Genomic DNA, 25129 nt, shown 5'->3' with positions numbered 1-25129 from the left:
AATGACTCATTTTTGACATACACAGCTACGGTATATATAATATAACATAGCTTCTTACTGTTCTTTTTAGCATACCGGTATTCAATAGCTTGGAACTTAAATCCTACTGAATAGCTCTGAATCTTCATCTCTTTTTGCGATTTCAAATTACCGGTATTGAAATCAGCTTCCTCCATTTTAAAAATGATGACAGGGGAAGTGTCACTCGTGATGTCACAAGTTTGACCCGGCGGTAATACTAAGCATGCGCTAATTATTTTGCGAAGCGAGTTTGACCCCGCAGTAATTCAAGGCAGGCGCATACTATATGCCCGGCGGCAATTCAAGGAAATACGGTATGTTACCACATATGTCAGCAACCAAATTAGGAGCCTTAGGAACCCGTTTTTCCATCCCTACTTTAGAGCTGTCAGTGTATAGTTTTAGTGGCAGTATGGATTTACGCTCCACTGAAAATAACCAACAGGAGTCAAGCATGGTGGAGGTCGTGTAGTGACCTGGGGCTGCATGAATGCTGCGCTTCACAGATCACTTAGTTTCGTTTCCATAGTAATGTACTTTTTAGGTCACTCACCCGTCTCCGACCCCACCCTCCTGTTCATCAGTTAGCGTGTCTTTCCGGAAGGGCAGCACCACCAGTTTGGTGCCATAAATGAGCATCACTGCACAGCGATTCTCCGGATCCACACGGACAATAGGAATGTGTACGTTCTGTACAAAGCCATCCTGCAATTTCAAAATCATCAGGTTGCTGTCAGTGTGTCCAAATATAAGTGGATTGTATGTTTCGTTGTGGTATTGTACATACTCGGAGTTCGGGCTCCTCAAAGTAGTGCATGGACAGCGTCTTTAGGTCGTGTGTCCCCGGGTCGTACTCCACCACAGACAGCTGATGAGAGCACATAGAAAAATGTTGGCAAACCCAAATAATTTTCAATTATCTTCTTTCTGCCCAGACCTTGCCGTCTTTAAAGCTAAGGAGGAGCGCATCCCTGCTGGCTCCTACGAGCTGCACGCTGGCCATGGACATGACGTTACCAAAGAGCGAAAAGCTGGCCACCTGCTCCAGCTTCTCCTTGCGAGCTTTGCCATCTAAAACAAAAACAAAAGGAGAGTTGGAATTGCCATCGAATTCTGCACTTTTATACACTGCAAGAACTGAAATCTAAGTAACATCAAATATATCAAATAAGGGTGATATTTGCTTATTGTCTGTCTGATAAGATAATTATTCTCACTAAGCAGATTTTATGTTAGAGGGTTTTACTTGTTTTAAGGCAGGGGTCACCAACGTGGTGCCCGTAAGGACCAGATGAGTCGCCCGCTAGCCTGTCCTAAAAATAGCTCAAATAGCAGCACTTACCAGTGAGCTGCCTCTATTTTTTTTAAATTGTATTTATTTACTAGCAAGCTGGTCTCGCTTTGCTCAACATTTTTAATTCTAAGAGAGACAAAACTCAAATAGAATTTTGAAAATCCAAGGAAATATTTTAAAGACTTGGTCTTCACTTGTTTAAATAAATTCATTTATTTCTTTACTTTGCTTCTTATAACTTTCAGAAAGACAAATTTAGAGAAAAAAATATAACCTCAAAAATAATTTTAGGAATTTAAAACATATATACCTTTTTACCTTTTAAATTCCTTCCTCTTCTTTCCTGACAATTTAAAATTTAAAGCCCACCAGGCTGCACCAAACTAACTTTTAGTGCCTTGTTGATACAGAAAAGTACAGTGGTGTATGCGCAGCAGCTATGAAGGTTGCAAGCCTGTTTGGTTCAACTTATCTTTGTGAATCAGCCTTTTCCTTACATAAACTTCATCAAGAACAAACACAGAACACGCCTCACTGATGCACATCTGCAAGACTCAGAGTTGCAATGTCAAGTCACACACCAGAGTACAACACACTAGTTAACAGCAATGCCAGGCTTCCCACTAACTGACAAAGAAACATAACAGATTTGGTGTCTAGTTCAAAGTGTGACATGATTTATTTAAAAAATTGAGAGTTGAATTTTGTATTTTACATGAGTTATTATTTGTACAAACATGGTGTAAAGTAATTTATGAATTGTTAAAAAATGTTTGTGGCTAGCTAGTTAAAATGGGATAGTGTGATTTCACAAGACTGTCTTAGAAGTGATCATTTGAAAATGTTCAATTTGAAAAATGTGCACTTAGAGAAAATATAAAAATAAAGTGTTGCATATTGATATGTATCTGTTTCTATATATATTTATTGTGAGAATTTATTAAGATGATCAGTGTTTCTACAAAGATAAATATCATTAATTATTAATAATAACATAGAGTTAAAGGTAAATTGAGCAAATATGTTATTTCTGGCAATTTATTTAAGTGTGTATCAAACTGGTAGCCCTTCGCATTAATCAGTACTCAAGAAGTAGCTCTTGGTTTCAAAAAGGTTGGTGGCCCCTTGTTTTAAGGGTTTTGGTCTCAAATTATCTCAGTAAAATATTAGAGCTTGTTGCTGAGATTTTATGACCTATATTGAGTAAAACACCGTTGAAACTAGAATATCAACTGTTGCAAAGCTCTGTCATCAACACTCACAAGTATAAAAGTACATTTTAAAAGTAATAATTTCTTACTTCAAGCATGAAAAAAAAAATCATGATGCCGTGCGCAAATCATCATGTCAAGATAATGGCACTAGCATTTACTTACTTTAAGAATATGTTTCAACATAGAGCAAAAAGGTCTTGTTTTTTTCCTACCAAGAAAAGTGCACTTGTTATTAGTGAGAATATACTTATTTTAAAGGTATTTTGGGGTTCATTGAGGTTTGCTAATTTTACTTGTTTTGGAAAATCTTGACAAGCCAAATTTTCTTGTTATTTTGGCAGATAATTTTGCTTAGTTCAATTAAAATACCCCTCATTTTTGTATTTTTCTTTCTTGTTTTTAAACACTCACTTTTTGCAGTGTAGGCACCCTGCAAATTCCGTCGGTACTACCGGGCATCGATTCACATCAAACAGTGCCATATTTCAATACTTTTTTTGTATGTAATGTCACATACAGCTGCAAACTGAACATCAGCTCACATAAACAATCACTCAAGCAGCACTGAGGGCGGACTCAGCCAAACTCCCTCCATGTAATGTTGTATTTTTCAATACCAATAAAGCAAATGTGCTTGATGGGAAACGCTCTAAGGTAAAGTATGTCTCCACTCTTCCAAAATGTGTTAGCTTGATGCTAATTTACATGCGATTTGCCAAGAACAGGCATTAGCGATTTTACATGGCAATTTTAACGCATCCAAATTTGGTAATAAAAACTACAACTATAATGAATGTTACAACCAAACAGTTGGTGTGTAATAAGCACCATACTTAAAGCATACTTGCCAACCTTCAGACCTCCGAATTCGGGAGATTGTGTGTGTGTGTGTGGGGGGTTGGATTTTATCAAATAAATTTCCCCCAAAAATGGGACTTATACTCCAGTGCGACATATATGTTTTTTGCCTTCATTATGCATTTTCGGCTGGTGCGACGTATACTCCGGAGCGACTTATAATCCGAAAAATGTGGTATATATATACATGTAAAATAAATACTTGAATTTTAGTGTTCATATATTTACACGTATACACACACATAACACTCTCTACTCATTGTTGTATTTGAAACTGCAACGCTTTGCAGCCAGTAGCACAGCCTTTGAAGGAGCATAGGTATGGGCAGCATCTGTGACATTTAATTTGCAGGAAAGGAGTGAGTTTAGGGTTGAATTGTCCATCCTTGTTCTATTCTCTGTCACTATTTTTTTGGGACATTACTACTTGCCGTAGTTTTGAAGCAATGCATAATGGGATTACGGATGTTGTGTGTCAGTGTATTAAAGTGCCGGCTGGAATAAACACACGCTGAGAAATAGCACTGTGCCTACCTACTTTATGGGTTATAGATAAACCTATGGATAACGGAGACATATATAATAGTCTCCTTCTTGTAGTGTGTGCAGTTGTGCACTCTCCAAAAGCCGTAGATGTTATAACGTGACTGGGCCGGCACACTGTTTATATGGAGGAAAAGTGGATGTGACGACAGGCTGTCCTCACTCAGGTCCGGCTAAATATCGTGAAAAATTCGGGAGAATGGTTGTCCCGGGAGATCTTTTGGAGAGGCACTGAAATTCGTGAGTCTACCGGAAAATTCGGGAGGGTTGGCAAGTATGCCTTACAGTATAAACAGTTTGTAGGGTGCAACATAACACAATCAGCTTCCTGTAAAAAGCTACTTCCTCGTTAAGACAACATAACTTAGATAGCCTATACAGTATTGCCATCTAATGTCTTGAATGTGCCAATGAGACTCATGTGTGTAAGAAAACAAGATATAACGAATGGACATCAGTTGCCATAGTTAGCTAATCTTTAAATGTTACATTATCCATCCATTCATTTTCTACCGCTTGTCCCTTTTGGGGTCTCAGGGGGTGCTGGAGCCCATCTCAGCTGCATTCGGGCGGAAGGTGGGGTACACCCTGGACAAGTCGCCACCAAGGGCCAACACAGATAGACAGACAACATTCACACTCACATTCACACACTAGGACCAATTTAGTGTTGCCAATCAACCTATCCCCAGGGACAGAAAAAAAATTTCATCATCAAACAATCAACATTTATTACCCCACAAAAGTACCCAAAATTGGCACTGGGAATTGGTATTGCATGGGTTCAAATGTTAACGGTAAAAATAATTACAAGAAAAGGTGCCCACAAATGGACTTAGACCAGGGGTCACCAACTTTTTTGAAACCAAGAGTTACTTCTTGAGTACTGATTAATGCAAAGGGCTACCAGTGTGATACATACTTAAATAAATAGTCAGAAATAGCCAATTTGCTCAATTTACCTTTAATAAATAAATATATATATATAAAAATGGGTATTTCTGTCTTCATTCCGTCGTATATTTTTTTTCCTTTTACGGAAGGTTTTTTGTAGAGAATAAATGATGAGAGAAACACTTAAATGAACAGTTTAAAAGATGAGAAAACAGGAAAAAAATGAAAATTAAATTTTGAAACATAGTTTATCTTCAATTTCGACTCTTTAAAATTCAAAATTCAACCCAAAAAAACAACAAAAAAAACTAGCTAATTCGAATCTTTTTGAAAAAATTAAAAAAATAATTTATGGAACATCATTAGTAATTTTTCCTGATTAAGATTAATTTTAGAATTTTGATGACATGTTTTAAATAGGTCAAATCCAATCTGCATTTTGTTAGAATATATAACAAATTGGACCGAGCTACATTTCTAACAAAGACATATCATTATTTCTTCTAGATTTTCCAGAACAAAATTTTTAAAATAAATTCCAAAGACTTTGAAATAAGATTTAAATGATAAATGATAAATGGGTTGTACTTGTATAGCTGTTTTCTACCTTCAAGGTAGATTTGATTCTACAGATTTTCTAGATTTGCCAGAATAATTTTTTGGAATTTTACTCATAAATTTGAAGAAATATTTCACAAATATTCTTCGTCGAAAAAACATAAGCTAAAATGAAGAATTAAATTAAAATGTATTTATTATTCTTTAAAATAAAAATTAAAAAAAATACTTGAATAATGATTTAAATTGTCAGGAAAGAAGAGGAAATAATTTAAAAGGTTAAAAGGTACGGCGTGGCGCAGTGGGAAAGTGGCCGTGCGCAACCCGAGGGTCACTGGTTCAAATCCCACCTGGAACCAACCTCGTCATGTCCGTTGTGTCCTGAGCAAGACACTTCACCCTTGCTCCTGATGGTTAGCGCCTTGCATGGCAGCTCCCTCCATCAGTGTGTGAATGTGTGTGTGAATGGGTAAAAGTGGAAGTAGTGTCAAAGCGCTTTGAGTACCTTGAAGGTAGAAAAGCGCTATACAAGTACAACCCATTTATATGTGTTTAAAAATCCTAAAATAATTTTTAAGGTTGTATTTTTTTCTCTAAAATTGTTTTTCTGAAATTTATAAGAAGCAAAGTAAAAAAAATAAATGAATTTATTTAAACAAGTGAAGACCAAGTCTTTAAAATATTTTCTTGGATTTTCAAATTATATTTGAGTTTTGTCTCTCTTATAATTAAAAATGTCAAGCAAAGCGAGACCAGCTTGCTAGTAAATAAATACAATTTAAAAAATAGAGGCAGCTCACTGGTAAGTGCTGCTATTTCAGCTATTTTTAGAACAGGCCAGCGGGCTACTCATCTGGTCCTTACAGGCGACCTGGTGCCCGCGGGCACCGCGTTGGTGACCCCTGACTTAGACTATGGTACAACAACCATATTCAAACATACCTGAGGGCTTGTCGGACTTCGATGTAGTCTGAAACATATATGTAATGTTAGAGGTGGCTTCTCGATGACTGTTTTTTGTTGTTTTTGATGTACTGGCAGTGCAAATACCTCCACATCGTGGATAATCCTGTAGACAAACACCTGTGACGTCCCGGCGACCACGAGATTCTTCTCCTTGTTGGAAATGAAGTTGCAGTAGACGGAGAACTCCACAGAGGTGGGCGTGTGGGCTTGCCTGTGCACCGCATACATCTCAGCAGGCTGCCCTCACCTTCTGACTGCAAAACACATCACATCTTGCAGGCCATGTGCATACGTTCACATAAATACGATAGTACCATTTAACATGAGGCAACCCAGGTGGGTACGAATGTTTGCCGCTGGCCGGATATCTGCAGTGGCAGCTCAGAGCGGTTTCGCGCTTGATCATGCGGAAGTGTTGTTTTCACCACCACTACTTATGACGTAGAACACACATCCTAGTTTATACGGAATATTTAAATTTTCGGATTGGACAAGCACCTCCGCCACAAAGTTTGGCGAGTAAAAAGTTCATTTTAATCCCACGGGTACAAGCGGCCGAAATGAGTTTCCTCCGCCGGGTGGCTGGTGGCTCTCCCTTAGAGATAGGGTGAGAAGCTCTGCCATCCGAGAGGAGCTCAAAGTAACACCGATGCTCCTCCACATCGAGAACAGTCTGATGAGGGGGTTCAAGCATCTGGTCAGGATGCCACACGAACGCCTCCCTAGGGAGGTGTTTCGGGCATGTCCGACCGGTAGGAGGCCAGAGGGAAGACGCAGGACACGTTGGGAAGACTATCTCTCCCGGCTGGCCTAGGAACGCCTCGGGATGCCCTGGAAGGAGCTGGACGAAGTGTCTGGGGAGAGGGAAGTCTGGGCTTCCCTGCTTAGGCTGAAGCCCCCGCGACCCAACCTCGGATAAGCGGAAGATGGATGGATGTAGGGCTGGGCGATATATTGATATACTCGATATATCGCGGGTTTGTCTCTGATATATATCGTGATATTCGAGTATATGTTCTCACGCAATTGCTTTTAGCTGCGGGCGTTACACAACAGGCTTTTTTTCCACTCTTTCTTGTCTCTCCTTCTCACAGAGACTTAAAACAAGCGTACCTTTTACATACGTCACCTACTGTCGCGTCATACACCCTCGCTGAGCAAAGAGGTAGCATCATGGGTAATATTAACTGTGATGCTAGCGGAGTGGTGCGAGTGGTAATACGAGAGAAAGAACGTGCAAATCTGGTAACAAATGAAGGAATTAATTAATTCCCAAGAAAAACAGCACGGGATCCATCGTCTGGCGGTGGTTTGGCTTCAAGCGGGAAGATGACGAAAAAGTATGTGGCAAAAGCGTTGCTACAAAAAGTAGCAGCACTGCTAATTTGTAGCATCATTTGAAAACTCACCCGTGAAAGAATGAAGTGTTTGAAACTCAGAATGTCAACATCTGTTGGTGTTTCCAGATCAACACCATATGAAAAAATTAGTCAACAACAGAAGGAGATAACGTCCGCACGAACCTGCCACATAGCGAAGGACATAAACCATTTGATTTCCTATTATGCAGCTCATTTTTATTTGACAATCATTGAAATATCTTGTGTGACATGCACAAAAGTGCACTATTTGTTTTAAACTATTGTAGTGGCGTTCTGTACAAAAACTGCACTTTAATTTAGTGTTGTTTGGATATGTCATCTTAGTGACATAATGCAAAAAAGTGCACTCATAGCTTGTTTTAAAATGTGTCTGACTATCTAGCACTTTCTGTTTTGAAATGACATGAACGTTTGAGCTACTGCTAACTGTTTAATAAATACAGTTTTGGTCAATTGACTTAGTGGTGATTTCCCTCTCTGCATGAAAGTTTAAAATGAGCATATATGAATGCAGTATGAGCAAGAATCATCATACTGCTATGATTATATGCATCAGGTGTTAATTCCAAGCTAAGGCGAAATATCAAGATATATATCGTGTATTGTGACATGGCTTAAAAAAAATTGAGAAATTAATAAAAGGCCATATCACCCAGCCCTAACTTATATAACCGGAATCGTCATAATGCTGATTTCACTTAAACCATCCATCCATTTACTACCGCGAGTCCCTTTCAGGGTTGCGACGTCCCAATGATTGATTGATTGTAGCGCTTAACACCACGCAACCCACAACTGCCATTGAATTAAAAACACAGCAAAAACTTTGATTTAGTTGTCTAACATTAATTAAATTAATTAATTAAACTGCCGCATTGTACGCAACAAAAAAGACACTCGCTAACAACTGCGCTGCATTCACGTGTTAAAGATGCTACACAGGTGGACCGCTACCTTTTAATGGCCAACTGTTACCCAAAGCACACAATTGTTTGGAGCAGTCGTGACAATGTGCGTGTTTCTACTCGCCAAGTGGAACTTGTAAAAGGGGAAAAAACAAGTGAAAGTGGACATTGGGAATATAGCGGCGCAGATAGCCGTGCTAGCTAAATTAGCATAGCATGACGCCGTGCGTGCCGCCGCCGACTACTAAATGAATGAAAAAAAGTGGACATACCTATCTTGAACTCACTAGAAAAACAAATAAGTCCCGCTATTCCTTTTTTCATTCGTCATTTCACACGTAGGAAGGTTGCGGAGTCTTTAGCAGCCGTGGGAGTATAATTCCTTGTTATGTTGTTGCTGCGGCGTCTGTCTTCTTCGTTGGTGTGCGTTTATGACGCCCCTAGCGTTATTTTGATGGCATTGCACTGAAAGCTTGATACAGCAGCGCTTTCCAACTCCATCCATCCATCCATCCATTTCCTACCGCTTATTCCCTTTCGGGGTCGCGGGGGGCGCTGGCGCCTATCTCAGCTACAATCGGGCGGAAGGCGGGGTACACCCTGGACAAGTCGCCACCTCATCGCAGGGCCAACACAGATAGACAGACAACATTCACACTCACATTCACACACTACGGACCATTTAGTGTTGCCAATCAACCTATCCCCAGGTGCATGTCTTTGGAAGTGGGAGGAAGCCGGAGTACCCGGAGGGAACCCACGCATTCACGAGGAGAACATGCAAACTCCACACAGAAAGAACCCAAGCCTGGATTTGAACCCAGGACTGCAGGACCTTCGTATTGTGAGGCAGACGCACTAACCCCTCTGCCACCGTGAAGCCCGCAAAAATAGTCCCTCTACCTGTATAAGTGAATGCACTGTTACAAATAAGCGCCACACTGTGAAGCCACACCAAACAAGGATGACAAACAATTTCGAGAGAAAATCCGCACTGTAAGACAACAAACACAACAGAACAAATACCCAGATCCCCTTGCAGCACTAACGCTTCCGGGACGCTACAATATCCCCCCCCCCCCCCCACTACCACCAAACCCCGCCCCCACCAACCCCGCCCACCTCATTGTTATTTTATTTTAAAATGTATTAGTCTGTGGAAAAAGTTAATGTTGATATTTACCTCAGATGGCTGCAAATAAAAAAGAGGCTATACATTTTTTTAATTTAAATTGTATTTCTTTGGTGTTTTTTTGAAAGTTGATTTTGCACTATTAAGTTGTATAAGCGTTGTTAAAGCAAATCAGTGTAGCACACTGAGCAATAATTAACGTTTTATTCATGCACTTTCTCTTGCTACCTCAAAGCTTGAATGTTTGGTTCATTCATTATTGTTATTTTGTTTTGAAATTTATTATTAGCCTGTGGAAAAAAAATATTTTGATATTTAACCTCAGAAGGTTGCAAATAGAAAAGAGGCATGTAATTTTTATTAAAATTTTACTTGATATGCATTGATATTTTTGAAGTATTAGTATTACTATTATTTGAAATTAGATTTTGCATGTCACTTTAAAGTTATATAAGCCTTGCTTGTTCAATATTCAATGCAAAACTTGTTTAAAAGTTTAATTTGTTCAACCTAGGCCCACGGCTTTGTTCAGTTTTAAATTTTGGCCCATTCTGTATTTAAGTTTGACACCCCTGCTCTATTTCATGGATCAGCAACCCAAAATGTTGAAAGAGCCATATTGGACCAAAAATACAAAAACAAATCTGTCTGGAGCCGCAAAAATTTAAAAGCCATATTAAATACAGATAGTGTGTCATGAGATATAAATTGAATTAAGAGGACTTAAAGGCCTACTGAAATTAGATTTTCTTATTTAAACGGGTATAGCAGGTCCATTCTATGCGTCATACTTGATAATTTTGCGATATTGCCATATTTTTGCTGAAAGGATTTAGTAGAAAACATCGATGATAAAGTTTGCTAACAGAAAAGCCCTGCCTGTACAGGAAGTCGCAGTTGATGACGTCACATGTTGATGGCTCCTCACATCTTCACATTGTTTTTAATGGGTGCCTCCATCAAAAACAGCTATTCGGACCGAGAAAACGTCAATTTTCCCATTAATTTGAGCGAGGATGAAAGATTTGTGTTTGAGGATATTGATAGCGACGGACTAGAAAAAAAAACAAGTTACAAAAAAAAAAGCGATTGCATTGGGACGGATTCAGATGTTTGTAAACACATTTACTAGGATAATTCTGGGAAATCCCTTATCTTTCTATTGTGTTGCTCGTGTTTTAGTGAGTTTAACAGTACCTGATAGTCGGAGGGGTGTGTCCATGGGTGTCTTGACGCGCAAAGTCTCAGGGAAGTCGACGGCAGCTTTATGGGCGGCACAAGCTCAGCAGATCCCCGGTAAGAAGCAACTTTTTACCACAATTTTCTCACCGAAACCTGCTGGTTGACATTCGGTCAGGATCCATGTTCGCTGTGATCCATAGTAAAGTTTCACCTCCGGTAATTTTAAACAAGGAATCACCGTGTGTTTGTGTGGCTAAAGGCTAAAGCTTCCCAACTCCATCTTTCTACTTTGACTCCTCCAATATTAATTGAACAAATTGCAAAAGATTCAGCAACACAGATCTCCAAAATACTGTGTAATTAAGCGGTTAAAGTAGACGACTTTTAGCTGTGTGTGTGCGCAGCGCTCATATTCCTAACAGTCCGTGACGTCAAGCGTACACGTCATCATTCCGCGACGTTTTCAAGAAGAAACTCCCGGGAAATTTAAAATTGCAATTTAGTAAACTAAAAAGGCCGTATTGGCATGTGTTGCAATGTTAATATTCCATCATTGATATATAAACTATCAGACTGCGTGGTGGGTAGTAGTGGGTTTCAGTAGGCCTTTAAAGGCTATCTCAGCTACAATTGGACGGATGGTGGTATACACCCTGGACAAGTCGCCCCCTCATCGCAGGGCCAACACAGATAGACAGACAACATTCACACTCACATTCACACACTAGGGCCAATTTAGTGTTGCCAATCAACCTATACCCAGCTGCATGTCTTTGGAGGTGGGAGGAAGCCGGAGTACCCGGAGGGAGCCCATGCATTCACGAGGAGAACATGCAAACTCCACACAGAAAGATCCCGAGCCCGGGATTGAACCCTGACTACTCAGGACCTTCGTATTGTGAGGCAGACGCACTAACCCCTCTTCCACCGTGAAGCCCAGCAAAAATGTCATGACAGAAAATAATGTGAACACCACAGCACTTTATCAATAGATATATTTCAATAGAGTTCATACACTATATTGCCAAAAGTATTTGGCCACCTGCCTTGACTCACATATGAACAGGAAATGCCATCCCATTCCTTACCCATAGGGTTGAATATCTCGTCGGTCCACCTTTTGCAGTTATAACAACTTCAACTCTTCTGGGAAGGCTGCCCACAAGGTTGCGGAGTGTGTTTATAAGAATTTTCCACCATTCTTCCAGAAGCGCATTGGTGAGGTCACACACTGATGTTGGTCGAGAAGGCCTGGCTCTCAGTCTTCGTTGTAATTCATCCCAAAGGTGTTCTATCGTGTTCAGGTCAGGACTCTGTGAAAGCCAGTCAAGTGCTTTGTGCACAGTCATGTTGGAAGAGGCCCGCTCCAAACTGTTCCCCTAAAGTTGGGAACATGGAATTGTCCAAAATGTTTTGGTATCCTGGAGCATTCAAAGTTCCTATCACTGGAACTAAGGGACCAAGCCCATCTATCCATTCATTCATTTTCTACCGCTTATTCCCTTTGGGGTCGCTGGTGCCTATCTCGTGTTTTTGGAAACATTCGACATTGTGTCATCCGGACCAAAGGGGAATCGAACCATCCAGACTGTTACATGTGAACATACCCTTTCCCAACTACTTTGGCACGTGTTCCAGCCATGAAATTGTAAGTTAATTATTATTTACAAAAAAAAATAAAATTTATGAGTTTGAACATCAAAAATATCTTGTCTTTGTAGCGTATTAAATTGAATATGAAAAGGATTTGAAAATCATTGTATTCCGTTTATATTTACAACCAACACAATTTCCCGTCTCATATGGAAACGGGATTTGTATACACACACATATATATACATACATGCACATATATATACATATATTTATACATATATATACATAAATGTATATATATATACACACACATACATACACACACACACACATATATATATATATATACATATATACACTTAGATAGATAGATGGATGGATGGATGGATGGATGGATAGATAAATAGATGGATAAAATTTTATGTATTCCTTCAGGATAGTTCCTACAGGAAAATTAAAATTTTCAGTACAATCCCATTCAAGATCAGAAAAACATTACAGCTCCGGCTTGCAAAAAATATTAGATTAGATTAGATTAGATAGTACTTTATTTATTCAGTCAGGAGAGTTCCTTCAGGAAAATTACAATTTTCAGCACAATCCCATTCAGGATCAGACAAACATTACAGGGAGACAGAACAGGATCGCTGACGGGTCTGCCGGCTTCCAGCGCCCCTTACAAAAAAGATGACATACAGGTAAACAAGGGGGGGGGGGATAGAAGATTAAAATAAAATTTAAAAAAATATACATACATACACACATATATATACATATATGCATACATTTATACAAATGTACACACACACACATATATAAACACATATATAAACATGTATACATACATATATACATATATGTATAATATATATATATATACGTATGCAATATACATATGTATATATATATGTATATATACATATATATGTATATATACATATATATATATGTATATACATATATATGTATACACATATATACGCATATATACACACATACACCTATATATACACACATATATATACATACATTTATATACATATATACACACATATATGTACACATATATATATACACTTATATACATAGATACACACACACACATATATATACTGTGTATATATATATGTATATATATATATGTATATACAAATATATACACAGTATATATACATACATACATATATACATACATATACATACATACACACACATATACACATATATATATAAATATATGTTTTTAAAATAAATGTATTCACTGTAATCCATTTCTGTTGTCTCATACTGTATTTCATTGACTGCTCAGCCTTGTTAATATTTGATATATTGTAATATATTACAAGTGCCTTACTGTCTGTGTATATTTTCAATATGTACTGTGTGTGTTTCATTGTTCAATAAAACATCCATCCCTTTTTTATACCGCTTGTCCCTTATGCTATGGGGTCACAGGGGGTGTTGGAGCCGATTTCAGCTGCACACGGGTATAAAACAATTAAATGAGAGCAATATAACATTTTAAATTCTTTGAAAAAAGGCAACAGTCATCACATGTACCGTTTCTTTAATCGTCATTGTGTAAATCATTGCAAAAAACACAACAAAACTAAGCCCACTATTTCTGTGAGTTAACCAGACGATAAACGAAGAGTTGTTGTAACCGTTAACGTCCACTAGATAGCACTGTTGACACCTAATGGCAGCTGCACACGCAGAAAGTGCTCTAATAAGAGAAATACAAGGAAAAAAGCACTGCTGTTTAAAGGCACATGGAGCAAAACATTACATGGCAAAACTCCAACCATATGATATTCTAACATGCAAACATTTGACAAACACATTGCTGTAATGTCGTTGAATTTAAAAGCCACAATGCAAGCTAAATTCAGTTAAGGCACTTTTCATCTCGTCTCACAAACATGGACATCCGTAAGGCACAGCAGTTTTTGGTGACTGATTATACAAAACAATACTAATACAAATGACAAAGAGCGGCAATAATTAGCACACATTTTCTACGCTAGCTCCTGTCGTAACATATAGACCAGGGGGTCCCGAACTCACACTACCTGGGGGCCACTGGATGCAGAGTCTGGGTGAGACCGGGCCGCGAGAAAAGATTTCTTTGAAAAAAAAGTGTATACTCTTCAGCATGTCTAGTTGTATAATGAAGTTTTAAATTGTATTCCTTGTGCACCGCAACATTATCTGAGCAAACAAGACACGTCGGGGTGCCCCTGTGCTCAACAAAGAAATATTGCATCTCCCACTTTTCCTGGAATTGTCTTTGCTCATCACAAACCTTATTCTTCACTGCAGGCTTTGAAAACGACATGTGGAATATATTTGTATTTAGCCGATGCACGGCGAACAATGTTATTTCCGCAATGTGTGTCGTTCCGCTACAGCAACACGGCGGTCAGCGGATAATAGGACCGGGAAAGTACCAGGATAGCGAGCGCAAAAAAAGTGACGACTCCCGGAGTGTTATCTGGTGTCATATAGAAATATATGCAGTGTTCATCGTGTGAGGCAATGCAAATTAAACAATAATAAAAAAAACAATGGTTTGAATTGTTCCAGGTTATTGGGGACTGTTATTACTGACGGACAGGTGTCGCGGTGTGACTGCAGCCAGGCACGTAAGAAAACCCTCGTCTCCATGGCAACGTTTCTGTGGCTTTCACTCATTTGCCGCTTTTCCACTAACGCAGGGGTAGGCAACTCAGAACGTTGAGAGCCATTTTGGACCCAAATAATAACGCTGTCAAGCGCCATTCATATAAAACTTGTGGGCTGCACTAACATTACACTTTCATATTAAAAGGGAACATTATCACCAGACCTATGTAAGCGTCAATATATACCTTGATGTTGCAGAAAAAAGACCATTAATTTTTTTAACCGATTTCCGAACTCTAAATGGGTGAATTTTAGCGTATTAAACGCCTTTCTATTATTTGCTCTCAGAGCGTTGTGACATCACCTAGGTAGTCAATCCGCCATTTTCTCAAACACATTATAAACATCGAGTCAAATCAGCTGTTATTTTCCGTTTTTCAACTTTTTTCCGTACTTTGGAGACATCATGCCTCGTCGGTGTGTTGTCGGAGGGTGTAACAACACACGATCAGGGACAGATTCAAGTTGATTTACGTAGAGTGTGCATCGATTAGCACGGCATGCTAATCGATGCTAACATGCTATTTAGGCTAGCGGTATGTACATTTGTAGCTATAATTGCATCCAGCCTTTCCCTCCATCTACATTTAATGCCAAACAAACACTTACCAATCGACAGATTTAAGTTGCTCCAGTGTCACAAGATGCGAAAGTCCCGATCGTTTGGTTTGCACATTTTACCGGCGATGCTAAGGCACACATGGCACAGAGATGTATGGGTATCCTGCAGATGCATTTCCAACGATAAAGTCAACGAAATCACAAAGGTGAGTTTTGTTGATGTTATTGACTTATGTGCTAATCAGACATATTTGGTCGCGGCATGACTGGCAGCTAATCGATGCCTACATGCTATTTAGGATAGCTGTATATACATTTGTAGCTATATTTGCATCCAGCGTTTCCCTCCACCCACATTTAATGACAAACAAACACTTACCAATCGACAGATTTAAGTTGCTCCAGTGTCACAAGATGCGAAAGTCCTGATCGTTTGGTCTGCACATTTTACCGGCGATGCTAAGGCCGACATGGGCGAATAGCGTCAATAGCTATTCGCTCAATAGCTTCAGTTTCTTCTTCAATTTAGTTTTCGCTATCTGCCTACATACTCCAACCATCCGTTTCAATACACGCGTAATTAGTTGAATCGCTTAAGCCGCTGAAATCCGAGTCTTAATCTGAGCTAATGTCGCTATATCTTGCTGTGCTATCAGCCATGTTTGTTTGTATTGGCATCACTGGATGACGTCACATAAAAATGGACGGTGGCTTCACAGATAGCGAAAATCAGGCACTTTAAAGCCTTTTTTCGGGATATTCCATGATGGGTAAAATTTTAATAAAACTTCGAAAAATAAAATAAGCCACTGGGAACTGATTTTTATTGGTAGTAACCCTTCTGAAATTGTGATAATGTTCCCCTTTAAGGTAGGGGCCACAAAATAACGTTTTGCAGGCCGCAATTGGTCCGCGGGCCGCGTGTCTGAGACCCCTGATATAGACAAAGAGCAGCAATAGATTAATTTTAGGTATCAGAAACTACCTTTCAGATGATTTAAGTGGTATTAACAGCAGTGACAAGATCCAAACTCACACATATATGAAAATAAACATAAGGAGCATCAATATTAGGTTCTTGATTGGTTTGGGTTTGTAGGTAGTTGTATGACTCCGACATGGTTTGGCACACAATGGAGGCAAAGCTGTTTGATTGGCAATATAGCAAAAGTGAAAAACAAAACAACCTCCAGAGCTCATCCACTGAAGTGGCACATTTCTCCCCCCCCCTGGTTCATTTGGTGGTCATCCAACAGCACAAATGGCGCCTGGCATCATCTACCTTTAAACATTCGGATTTTGTGTTTGTCTGCCAAAAGCTGCGTGACGTTATGTTCAAAATCTCCATCGTGGACGCCCGTGTGTCTAAAAGCGCCGGACAGAAGATTGTCCTCCCAGTAGTGGTGCCAGTTGCCGTCCTGGTCTGCGCCAAAGCCAAACACGTTCACCTGAAAGAAAAAAATGCAGAAACTTTTGAGTGGCTCTGAAAAGCAGCATCACCACTGTAGAGAAAATTTTTCAACCAATTTTTTAGAGTTGAAAAAATCCGGAGGCACACCACCGGCAGAAATAATTAAAAAACTAAACTCAGTTGACAGTAAAAAGTTATTGTCACAATAGTCAGATATGATTTTAAACCAGGGCTGGGCAATTATTTTACTCGGGGGCCCAGATTTAGATAAAAAAAAGTGTGTCTGGGGGCCGGTATATCTATTTTTAGGAACACTAATACAAAACCTCTGTCATAACTTGGGCTATGGTGTGGTTTGTTTTCCCGTGGTGCAAAGCGACTGGATCGGACACGACGTGAAGGTCGTGACATCTTTTAATATTAATTCGAAAAAGGAACAAACAAAAGATGCGCACAAGGCGGAGAACAAACTCGGCTATGAAAACAAAAACTCGCACAAAGGCAGAACTATGGACCACAAAAACAAAAACACTTACTGTGACGTGAAAAGCACGAATCTATGGCAAGAAGTGAGCAATCAGGTATCAAGGGTGTGTAGAGGGTGATGTCGCCAGGCTGACTGCCTGGCAACTACAGGCTTAAATAGTGCTGAGATTATTGACAGGTGCATGAGTCCAAACAAATGAGCCCGGTGAAACTAATGGTTGTCATGGACACTAAAACAAACCAGGGTGCGCAAAAACAGAAAATAATGGAGTCAAAAACAAAACAGAACATAACTAAACAGAACTTTGTGTTGTGGTTTGTGCAGCCCTTTGAGACACTAGTGATTTAGGGCTATATAAGTAAACATTGATTGATTGATTGAACATGATCACAAAGACATGACAACCTCACAATAATGACTGAAAGCTAAAAACGTTATGGCAGACCGCCTTAACAGAATGCAATTTGAAATGTTTTTTTACTGAATGAGACACCCAGAATGTACGTGAAAATAAAGAATGTGGGATTTGCAATATTAACTATGAATGATAAAACACTGAATATTAAGAACATATTTTACAATCAACCGAAAAACAAACAAAATGCAACAAACATAGTGAAAAAACCCCCACCTACATTCTGAGATATCTCATAGTGACCATAGTAAGTTATTAGATGACCATAGTAACTAATTAGATGACCATAGTAACTAGTATATGATGCAAATTTCAAGCAATGAAAGACTTAGTATTGTTTGGGGATTAGAAAACATCCATGCACATCATAATGGCAGCAACACTTTCCATCTTAAACATCCAAAACAATTATTTGGGAATGTCCGGCGGGCCAAATTGAAAAGCTCAACGGGCCGCATGCCCAGGTCTGCTTTAAACCATAACCAAGCTCTTGTCCCAAAAGTAGGTGTACCGTCACCACTTGTCACATCACCCTCTGACTTATTTGGAATGTTTTGTTGTTTTCCTCTGTGTAGTGGTTTAGTTCTTGTCTTGCGCTCCTATGTTAGTGGCTGTGGAAGGAGATTTTGTCAGCGTTGCCTGCGGGAGCAAAGGTCACCGCCTCTGTCCATGGTGCTAAGGACAGAGCACCATCAGACGGGGGCGTAGCAGTGCTGACGGAGAGACACAGCTGGCAGGTGATTAGATTTCACAGGTGGTCATACTTGCCAACCCTCTCGATTTTCCTGGTAGACTCCAGAATTTCAGATAGATAGATAGATAGATAGATAGATAGATAGATAGATAGATAGATAGATAGATAGATAGATAGATAGATAGATAGATAGATATATAGATAGATAGATGGATAGATAGATAGATAGATAGATAGATAGATGGTACTTTATTGATTCCTTCAGGAGATTTCCTTCAGGAAAATTAAAACTTCAGGAAAATTAAAAAATGGTTGCCCCTCCCGAAAATCTCCCGGGGAAACTATTGTCCCGAATTTCTCCCGATTTCCACCCGGACAACAATATTGGGGGCGGGCCTTAAGGGCACCTCTCTCACCAGAAAAGGAGACTATTATAAATGTCTCCAATATCCATAGGTTTATCTATATCCCATAAAGTAGGCCGGCACGGAGCTATTTCTCAGCGCGTGTTTATTCCAGCCGGCACGTTAATACACTGACAAACAACATCCGGAATCCCATCATGCATTGCTTCAAAACTACGGCAAGTAGTAATGTCCAAAAACATGTTTGAGACGAAGCAGAAGAACGAAGAAGAGATATGGAGACGATGAGTGAGAAGAAGAAGTACGCTTGCAAGTTCCAAAATGATTGGAAAAAATTATTTCAGTTCATCCAGGACACTTCGTACAGCTTTTCCCGGGTGGATTCCGAGGCGTTCCCAGGCCAGCCGGGAGACATAGTCTTCCCAACGTGTCCTGGGTCTTCCCAGGGGCCTCCTACCGGTTGGACATGCCCTAAACACCTCCCCAGTAAGGCATTCGTGTGGCATCCTGACCAGATCCCCGAACCACCTCATCTGGCTCCTTTATGTGGAGGAGCAGCGGCTTTACTTTGAGCTCCTCCCGGATGACAGAGTTTCTCACCCTATCTCCAAGGGAGAGCCCCGCCACCCGGCGGAGGAAACTCATTTCGGCCTCTTGTACCCGTGATCTTGTCTTTTCGGTCATAACCCAAAGCTCATGACCATAGGTGCGGATGGGGAACGTAGATTAACCGGTAAATTGAGAGCTTTGCCTTCCGGCTCAGCTCCTTCTTCACCACAACAGATCGATACAGCGTCCACGTTACTAAAGACGCCGCACCGATCCGCCTGTCGATCTCACGATGTACTCCTCCCTCACTCAAGAACAAGACTCCGAGGTACTTGAACTCCTCCACTTGGGGAAAGATCTCCTCCCCAACCCGTAGATGGCACTCCACCCTTTTCCGGGTTTACTAATCAAGTTATCTGAAATATTTTGTTTTAAAAAACGGGGTTTAGATAAACATAAGAATATTATTCTTCCATCTGCTCCTTTGTGATCATGGAAATGTATAAGAAACAAACAAAAAACAATGAAAGTGTCAACTTAACGTGGCTTGTTTATAAGCATTTTCATGAAAGGAATAAGAAGAACTGATGACGATACCTCATCACATATGTGGACCGCCAGCATCAAGCTCAGGAAGCCAGTGGAAGGATAGCGTCCATGTCCCTCCAGCCAAGACTCGTAGACGTACTTGAAAAACGTTGGGTTGTATATCAACACCTGCAGAGGACAGGATGTGAGAAGACGTGAGAAAATGCTGGATTTGTTTTTCTATTGTCAAATGGAATGTACCATACTTGATACTAATTAAATAATAACACCAAAAATGCACATTTTTACAGAATATTTTCCAGGACTGTATTTGTAACTTGTTGGCATTTGTGTCATGATCCATGGTCCGGATCAAGTTTTGTTTAGTTATTTTCGGTTAGTTTTGGACTCCCTTAGTTCCTGTTTTGTGTACTTTGGGTGTTTGTTTTGGTTACCATGGGTGCTAATGGGTTTCTGATTAGTACTATTCAACTTCAAACCCTTGTTACATTAAATGAGTTTAAAGGGGAACATTATCACAATTTCAAAAGGGTTAAAAACAATAAAAATCAGTTCCCAGTGGCTTGTTTTATTTTTCGAAGTTTTGTTCAAAATTTTACACCTACCGGAATATCCCTAAAAAAAGCTTCAAAGTTCTTGATTTTTGCTATTTGCGATGCGACTGTCCATTTCCCTGTGACGTCATACAGGGCTGCCAATATAAACAACATGGCGGTTACCACAGCAAGATATAGCGACATTAGCTCGGATTCAGACTCGAATTTCAGCGGCTTAAGCGATTCAACAGATTACGCATGTATTGAAACAGATGGTCGGAGTATGGAGGCAGATAGCGAAAACAAAATTGAAGAAGAAACTGAAGCTATTGAGCGAATAGCTATTGACGCTGTTCGGCCATAGCATGGGTGTACCTAATGAAGTGGCCCATAGCATGGCTGCCTTATTAGCATCGCCGGTAAAATGTGCAGACCAAACGATCAGGACTTTCGCATCTTGTGACACTGGAGCAACTTAAATCCGTCGATTGGTAAGTTTTTGTTTCGCATTAAATGTGGGTATGTAGTTTCAAATGTACATACAGCTAGCGTAAATAGCATGTTAGCATCAATTAGCGTAGCATGTTAGCATCGATTAGCTAGCAGTCATGCTGCAACCAAATATGTCTGATTAGCACATAAGTCAACAACATCAACAAAACTCACCTTTGTGATTTCGTTGACTTAATCGTTGCAAATGCATCTGCAGGTTATCCATACATCTCTGTGCCATGTCTGTCTTAGCATCGCCGGTATAATGTGCTGACACTCAATGGGGGTCTGGCGGCAGATTTCTTGCCAGTGGTGCAACTTGAATCCCTCCCTGTTAGTGTTGTTACACCCTCCGACAACACACCGACGAGGCATGATGTCTCCAAGGTTCCGAAAAATAGTCGAAAAAAACGGAAAATAACAGAGCTGAGACCCGGTGTTTGTAATGTGAAAATGAAAATGGCGGGTGTGTTACCTCGGTGACGTCACGTTCTGACGTCATCGCTACAAGACCGATAAACAGAAAGGCGTTTAATTCGCCAAAATTCACCCATTTAGAGTTTGGAAATCGGTTTAAAAATACATGGTCTTTTTTACTGCAACATCAGGGTATATAATGATGCTTGCATAGGTTTGGTGATAATGTTCCCCTTTAAGCTTCTGTGAAAGGATTGCAGTTTACCTTGTCTGTATGCACATGTGTCATATGAGCAAGTTTAAACTTTGTAAATGTGATGTTTTATTTGTTGCTTACTGTTTTTAATGTACCCTCTTGGCCAGGTCACCCTTGGAAAAGAGCTCTTTGATCTCAATGGGATTTTACCTGGTTAAATAAAGGCTAAATAAAATAAAATAAATAGTGCTCGGCACGTTCACCTGCTGTTGACCACTAATCAGAGAGCTATTTATTCACGTTGCTCGCCACAGTCGGGTTGGCTTCATTGTTTGCTATACGCAACGGTTACGTTTTCATGTTCCTGAGTCCCGCTCCTGTGTTTCCTTAGCTTCCCGTGCGATCGGCACATTTTTCTTTTGTTTGTTCTGTCTTTTTGGTACGTTTATGATTTATAAAAAAATAAATCAGTTCCTACCTCACGCTGTCGTCCAGAGCTGTCTGTTCTGCATTCCGGGAGGACAAACCCCGACCCGACCTCGCCACATGTGACAATTAGTAATATTTTTACACATTCACTTATGTGTGCACTCAGCAAATACAATTACATTATGTTAAAATGGACATTTTTACTACATAAATATTAGAAACTTGTTGAGTTTGAGTTAATTTGGAACATACGTGCATACAACACGATACATCACAATTTCCAGTTTCTCTGTTTAACATGTTCGAAAAGGAGCAGAGCATATTTAATCATTCCCCTTTTGCTAACACTTTTGTTCGCTTCCTGTTCTCAATTTATTCACAACATACTCCATAGGTAACAATAAAAATAGATATATAAATAAATAAATAATTGGTGAATTAATGCTGAAAGGTACGTACACGTTTTGGAACAGCATATGCTGCCATCTAAGCACCGTCTTTTTCATGGACGCCCCTGCTTATTTCAGCAAGACACTGCCAAGCCACATTCAGCACATTTTACAACAGCGTTGCTTCGTAAAAAAAAGAGTGCGGGTACTTTCTTGGTCCGCCTGCAATCCAGACCTGTCTCCCATCGAAAATGTGTGGCGCATTATGAGGCGTAAAATACGACGTTGAACGAGTGAAGCTCTACATAAAACAAGATTGGGAAAGAATTCCACTTTCAAAGCTTCAACAATTAGTTTCCTCAGTTCCCAAACGTTTTTGAGTGTTGTTAAAAGAAAAGGTGATGTAACACAGTGGTGAACATGCCCTTTCCCAACTACTTTGGCACGTTTTGCAGCCATGAAATTCTAAGTTAATTATTATTTGCAAAAAAAAAATAAAGTTTCTGAGTTTGAACATCAAATATCTTGTCTCTGAAGTGCATTCAATTGAATATGGGTTGAAAAGGATTTGCAAATCATTGTATTCCGTTTATATTTACATCTAACACAATTTCCCAACTCACATAGAAACGGGGTTTGTATTTAATCCATTCCATAATTTAATTCCACATACTGATCTACTGAAGATCTTTTTATTCCCTTTCGACAAGCCTGTGCTCAAAGAAAGTAAAGGGAATAAAAGAAAAAGGGTAGGAGAAAAAAGGTGGAACAATGAAAGAGAAGGAAAGAGAAAGAAAGGTGATGAAATGAAAGAAGGTAAGGAGAAGGAAAGGAAAGAGGAAAAAAAGGAAATAGAAGGGAACGAGAAAGAAACAAAATGAAAGAAGAACGGAAAGGGAATGAAAAACGAAAATAAAGTAAAAGAAAGAAAGGGCAAGAAAAAAGAAAAAGAGAAATACATTAAAGGAAAGGAAAGAGGATTGCGCGTGAATGCTCCAACTGAAACTGAAATCCTGGAATTTTTTTTTTTAGTATTGTTGAAGTCGAGCCAAAATTCCCGAACAGGTTGAATATTTTGAAGTTGGAACCGTTTGAATCAGATGAAAAATGTGAGGGATGTGGAACTTTGAAGAATGGCCCTTTGATTTCAATGGGGAATTTCGGGAACAGCGAGATTTTTTTTGAAAATGGTAATGATGGTCTGAATGAGTTGAAATGGTTGGTGTTGGAATTTTTCCAAATCGGTTGAGGAAATGTTGAAGCGGTAACATTTTCAATTGAGAAATGGTATTAAAGATTTCCTGAAATTTCGGGAAAACCGGGAATTTTTTTAGTTCGAAAAATAACGTTGTTTTTTGACCTGATTAAGAAGAATGTTTTGATGGTAGAACAACTGAAGTGGGTTGAAAAATGTGGAAGGAATACTCGTCAGAAAACAGGGTAAAAAAAAAAAAGGGTTTGAAAAAACGGGAATTCTGTGAAATCCTGGATTTTTTTTTAAACTTGGAAAAATAATAGTTTGAATGTCCAGGGTGAGTGGAATGTGTCGAAAGTGGAATGGTTTGAATCGGTTGAAAAATGTGGAAATGGAGGAAGTTTGAAAAATGGTCAATTCATTTTGAATGGGAAAAATGTCCCGGAAAACTGGAAATTCTGGGAAATCTGGGATTTTTTTTGTGAATTTGTCAATTCCCAAATAGGCTGAAGAGTTTGACGTTAGAACGGTTTGAACCGGGTGAAAAATGTGCAAGGTAGAGCGCTCCAAAATCTGGAGAAGAAGAAGTTGAATTAATAGATATATTTTGGCGTAGAAAAGCATGTGTGAGAAAGGGAAACAAAAAAGAAGATAAGGAAAGTGTAAGAAAGCAAAGAGAGAGAAAGAAAAAGAAAGAAAAGAATAAAGGGCAAAGTGGAGAAACAAAAGAAAGTGAAGGAGAGGAGAGAGAATATTAACAATAGAAGAAAATATAATATTTCGTACTTGTTTGGTAATATTAGTTAGTTATTAATCTTCATATTTATTCCATGGTAACTAAGAAAGTGCTTTGAATCAGATTTTGGAAATGCTGCATTTTTCCATTAGAAACTGGATTTTACATGAAATAATCAAATGTATACTTACAGTATATTGCATTATACATCCTCTATGTTACATTATACATACTTTATGTTACATTATTACACTATATATTCAGTATATTGCATTATACGTATAGTATATTGCATTGTACATACAGTATGTTGCTTTATACATACAGTATATTACATTATACATACTCTGTTACATTATACACACAATATGTTACATTATACATACAGTATGTTCCATTATACATACAGTATATCGCATTATACATACTCTGTTACATTATAAATACAGTATGTTGCATTATACATACAGTATGTCAC

General features: G+C 39.2%; 1 protein-coding gene across 2 annotated transcripts in view; it reads right to left on the bottom strand.

The window, feature by feature from the left end:
• Positions 1 to 9071, bottom strand: part of cpsf1 (cleavage and polyadenylation specific factor 1) — a 40800-nt gene extending 31729 nt beyond the window's left edge. For both annotated transcript variants that reach the window (XM_061897349.1, XM_061897350.1), the window contains exons 1-6: positions 8908 to 9071; positions 6433 to 6602; positions 6325 to 6352; positions 959 to 1092; positions 809 to 889; positions 575 to 726 (exon numbers count right to left, since the gene is read on the bottom strand). In XM_061897349.1, the coding sequence (XP_061753333.1) occupies positions 575 to 726; positions 809 to 889; positions 959 to 1092; positions 6325 to 6352; positions 6433 to 6576 (539 nt within the window). In that variant the 5' untranslated portion in view covers positions 6577 to 6602; positions 8908 to 9071. The remainder of the gene's footprint in view (positions 1 to 574; positions 727 to 808; positions 890 to 958; positions 1093 to 6324; positions 6353 to 6432; positions 6603 to 8907) is intronic.
• Between the last annotated feature and the right edge of the window lie 16058 nt (positions 9072 to 25129).

Source organism: Nerophis ophidion, linkage group LG04 (genome assembly GCF_033978795.1).
Source record: "Nerophis ophidion isolate RoL-2023_Sa linkage group LG04, RoL_Noph_v1.0, whole genome shotgun sequence".
In the NCBI taxonomy this organism is placed as follows: domain Eukaryota; kingdom Metazoa; phylum Chordata; class Actinopteri; order Syngnathiformes; family Syngnathidae; genus Nerophis; species Nerophis ophidion.
The sequence above is the reverse complement of the archived record's forward strand: the minus strand, read 5'-3'. Positions and strand labels throughout refer to the sequence as shown.